Below are 5365 nucleotides of genomic sequence, written 5' to 3'. Positions count from 1 at the left end.
ATATATATATGACAGGCTTCTTTCAGTTTCCGTCTACCAAATCCACTCACAAGGCTTTGGTCGGCCCGAGGCTATAGTAGAAGACACTTGCCCAAGGTGCCACTGTTATAATAGACGTTTCTGATGTTCTTTTATTACTCTCCGAACTATGTATCTTCAACAAGCACTCCACGATATCTCTATTCAATAATTCCTACGACCTGCACATTATGACTGCACATATGACACTCTTCTCAGACTCTTCTGCACATGCTCATTTATACTAATTAGTATAGTTCACTTAGCCCATCATGGGGGTGTACAGGTTCCTCATACAACATAGGGTAATTAAGTAAACATAGACACTGTATCAATGGCACTAAAATTCTTCAAAGAAATTCTCTGAACTTACTTCAGCATGTTGACCTGGTACTAAAACTTTATCACATTGGTCACAACGTAGACATCTTGGGTGCCATTCTTTCCCAAGAGAAGTTTTCCGCTCAGCTGAAATTATAAATGTAAATATTTAATAAATAAATGAATAAATGAATAAAACAGAAATTCAAAACAGAGATATAAAAGAAATGAACAAACATCAATTCTTTTTGAAAATCATAGTTAAAAAGAAAAGCTTTGTGAATTTGAGATAATAATATGCATAAAATTAGCAATGTCTAAATGTTTAAAATAAACTTTCCCATTATCTCTGAAACAATTTATATTGCATCAATAACAATTAAGTTGTTGTTTAGTCCTGGAAGACCTCTGTTCAAAGACATTACAATCAACTTCATTAACCAATGTGTCTATTCTGTTTAAGATAATGAGGCGTGATTTCTCCAGCTAGTTGACTGATTTTCTGTTGACTGATTTTTGGAAAATCATCATCATCATCGTCATTTAACATCCGCTTTCCATGCTGGAATGGGTTGGATGGTTTCACTGAGGTCTGGAGAGCCAGGAGGCTGCACCAGGCTCCAATCTGATCTGGCAAAGTTTCTACAGCTGGATGCCCTTCCTGACGCCAACCACTCTGAGAGTATAGAGGGTGCTTTTTATGTGCCACCGGCACAGAAGCCAGTCAGGCAGGCCTGGCATCGATTACATTCGGATAGAGCTTTTTACCTGCCACTGGCACAGGAGCCAGTCAGTGGGTACTGACATCAGTCACGTTCAGATGATGCTTTTTACATGCAAATATTTAATTAATTGAACGAGTTGCATTCAATACAGATTTGGATACAATAAGCATTCACTTTTGAAAACGTGACATGATAAACAAGAGTAAAAAGAACAAGATTTTTTGTTTTTAAAGTGTATTTTTAAGTATTGCCACATGTTAATGAGATGCAAAGTATTTTTGTATATTTTGGATAACTTTTACATACAGTCTAACTCCCATAATGGCTATCAAGCCAAAGAAATGTGTTCCAGTGCTTCTTTACAAAGGAACATTTTTAAATACAAAATAATTTAACAAAAAATTAATGTTTTAATACACAGATTACATACCAATATTATTTACATTTCTGAATTATTTTAATATATTTTGGAATCACCATTTATGATTCAGTTACTGTTATTTGTTAGTGGTATCTGATTATAGTTTGACAAGATTTGCAAATAATACAACCTCTAAACGAGTTCAAATAGTTTTAATGAATGAAAGGCATGAAAGTAAAGAATTATTCACCATGATTTTATTTAAAACGAAATAAATAAATTCTGAATGTCATTTATTTTTATTGAGATGCTTTTGTTTAAGTGATTGTAAAATGAAAAACAAATATTTGTTCACGGTTATTGCTTAGTATTTAAAAAATAAAATTATATTCTAACTTCAAAAATCTTTTATTTTATATCTTTTGCATCTTTCAGTCATTGGCCTGTGGCCATACTAGGGTACTGCTTTGAAGAGTAGTTGACAAATCACCTCCAATACTTACTTTTTAAAGCCTGATACTTATTCTATCAGTTTCTCTTGCTAAACGGCTAAGTTATGGAAGCGGGGGAACATCAACAAACCAACACTGGCTGTCAGATGGTATGGGGTGGGGATAAACACAAACACACACACGTACATACACATGATGGATTTCCAGGGCTGTAGTAAAAGACACTTGCCCAAGGTATTGTGCTGTGGGACTGAACACAAAATTATGTGGTTGGAAATCCAACTTTTTACCACACAGCCACACATGCATCTAGATTGTATTAATTCTATCACACTTTTATATTCATTATGTGAAGCTAGCATGTGATGAGAAAAAAATCTGAAATTTGGGGTATTTTTATATTTCTTAACACATTTATGCTGCACTGCATACTTCTCTGAGATTAACTATGCAGTACAAGATAGGAACCGTGCCAATTTTCTGCCAGATATGCAGAGGCTAGAATAATTTTAGTCTTGCTTGTGGTCACAGATGTTCAGGAAATATGTCTTGAAGTCTGACATCATGATTAATATGACAAAATACAAACTATATACAGAAATTCATTAGTTCTATCAAATTATTACTAATTCTGAATTCAAAATAGTTAGATCTACATTGAAATATTGACATTAAGTATAATGATGATTTTATTGTAGATCTAGATGGGTGCAGACCCTCCAAGATTAACAAAGAAAAAAAGGAAAGGGAGTGAGAGGGGAGAGAGAGAAAAAGAAGGAGGAAGAATTTTATCTTTCAATGTTTACTGATGTGTCCTAACTAGCAAATGTTAAAAATATATTGCGAGTGGATTTGGTCAGCAGAAATTGAAAGAAGCCTGTCCTATGTATATGTATGTTTGAGTGTGTATGTGTGTATGCTTGCGTTTCCTTGTCCTCACATCATATGATAGTTGTAAATGAGTCTCATGGTGCCACGCAGTGGGACTGAATCTAGAACCATGTGGTTGGGAAGCAAGCTTCTTACCACACAGCCATGTCTGCGCCTCCACACAGCCACACCTGTGCCTGCTTACACACAAACAGAACACAAGATTATGAGGAAAACTGCCAAACTTCTCAGTATGATGGTTTATACAACACAACAGATGAGGTTAAAAATATGAGGATGCTCATTGAAGCAACAGTTCAGAAGTAAAGAATTATATCAACTTTTTAATTTGGAACATATTCTGAGGAGAAAAAAAATCCAGAATAATTTAAAATAAAAGTCCCTTAAATAATTTAGCATCATTATCACCATCACCATCGTTTAACTTCCACTTTCTATGCTGGCATGGGTTGGATGGTTTGACTGAGGACTGGCAAGCCAGCAGCTGCACCAGGCTCCAATCTGATCTGGCAAGGTTTCTACAGCTGGATGTCCTCCCTAATGCCAACCACTCCGAGAGTGTAGTGGGTACTTTTTACGTGCCACCGGCACAGGGGCCAGTCAGGGGGTACTGGCATTGGCCACGTTTGGATGGTGCTTTTTATGTGCCACTGGCACGGGTGGTGGGTAGTCAATTTTTTTTTTCAATACTTTTCAGAAATACAAATGGGATTTCTTAAGCAAGTTTTTTTATCTTCTGTCTTTTATCTTTTACTTATGCCAGTCTGCTGCCATGCTGGGGCACTGTCATAAAGAGTCTAACCGAACAGTCGACTCCAACCATTTATATTCCAAGTCTGGTACTTATTCTATTGGTCTCTTAGGCTGAACCACTAAGTCACAAGGATGTAAAGAAACCAACACCAGTTGTCAAGCAACAGAGGATAAGGACACAAAGACACAAATATGTATTTGTGTTTGTGTGTGTGATAAGCTTCTACACAGTTTCACAAAGCTTAGGTAGAAGCCACTTGCCCAAAGTGCCATGCAGTAAGATTGAACCTGAAAACCCATGGTAGCAAAATGAGCTTCTAAACCACTCGGCCATGCTTGTGCCTAACCAAACATTTACTGAATTTTGATAAACAGACGGAAAGGAAGATAAAATTATAAAAAAAAAAAAAATGAAATAATAATTTCTAATGTCGGTATAAGGGCAGAAATCTTTGAGAAACGAAACAACCAATTATATCAATTATATCAGCAGTTTATTTTATCATCTAAGGAAGGATAAACGACAAAACTGACAATAGCAAGATGTGAATTGAGGCTTAAAAGAGATGGAAAAAATATACCATAGGGCACTTTATCCAACCCTTTATCAAATAATAAAAAAAGAAAAGTAAAAATAGGAAACTATGAATTTAAAAAACAAATTAATGTATGTCATTATTGAAATCATAAATTTTGAAATTCAATATTTAATATATTTTAAGCTCTGATTTCGTTTTTCTCTCTTACTTTTGCCCCTCATCCTCTCAACTACAACACATTAGATTCTTTTCCTTTAAAGAATTTTGGCAAGTTAATATTGTTTTCACAAAAATGTATAGATACATAACTGCCTATTTCTATATACCCACAGAAAAAAATGAAAACAGATGGAATATTATATATGGATATTTGTTGTGTATATGTATGTGTATATTATAAATACACATACACACACATATACATATATATATACATATATGTATGCACGTACACACACACACACACACACACACACATACAAACACGCACCATATGTTTTCATATTTTTTTTTCTGTAAGTATGATAGAAATAGACACTTCTCTTCCGACAAATATTTGAGTATGCAGGTTAGAATTTTAAATGTATTTTATTCATGGAAACATACCTAAAATAAGGAATTATGTAGGCATAAATTACCAAATTCACACCGAACACAATTGTAGCATGCTCCTTAAATTATTACCTTTCTATGTTATAATGTTTTTATAAATTTATTTCTCCAAAACTGAATATAAACATATGTAAAGCGTGCAAACAAATATCAGAAATTAGGTTTATGTTATTTCATTTCACAATTTTTCTAAAAGATAATATAATCCTTGACATATTATTGCGTTGTTTCTTAAGGTTGCAAATGCAAGCTTAAGATTTTGGCAATCATACAGCCCAAGAACTCTATAAAAAAACCCAGCCCAAATATACACCATTGTAATGCAAAAAATTCTTGTTGAAACAGATGGAAATGTATCTCTCTCTCTCTGTATGTGCATGTGTGCATATACATACATACATGCATACACACATACAAACATACATACATACATACTTACATAGATACATACATACATACACACACACACACACATACACATGTATCTATAAATGCACACACACACACACATGTTTAGTGTTGACTGTCAAAAGAAAAAGTACTCAATATCATAATAGAGAGAAATAATATTTTTTATTTTGTTTAAGTCAGTCTCTGGCTACCCTGGAGTTTGTTCACAGGATCCTTCAAGCAAGTTACGAGTAAAAATTTTTGATGGAAGTTATACATTATATATATATATATATATATATA

General features: G+C 34.0%; 1 protein-coding gene across 3 annotated transcripts in view; it reads right to left on the bottom strand.

Annotated features, from left to right (window-relative positions):
- Nucleotides 1-5365, bottom strand: part of LOC106870574 (uncharacterized) — a 107969-nt gene that overhangs the window by 95651 nt on the left and 6953 nt on the right. For all 3 annotated transcript variants that reach the window (XM_014916699.2, XM_014916701.2, XM_014916700.2), the window contains exon 2: nucleotides 392-486. In XM_014916699.2, coding sequence (XP_014772185.1) covers nucleotides 392-486 — 95 coding nt within the window. The remainder of the gene's footprint in view (nucleotides 1-391; nucleotides 487-5365) is intronic.

The sequence above is a fragment of the Octopus bimaculoides genome, chromosome 7, assembly GCF_001194135.2.
Source record: "Octopus bimaculoides isolate UCB-OBI-ISO-001 chromosome 7, ASM119413v2, whole genome shotgun sequence".
Taxonomy (NCBI): domain Eukaryota; kingdom Metazoa; phylum Mollusca; class Cephalopoda; order Octopoda; family Octopodidae; genus Octopus; species Octopus bimaculoides.
The sequence above is the reverse complement of the archived record's forward strand: the minus strand, read 5'-3'. Positions and strand labels throughout refer to the sequence as shown.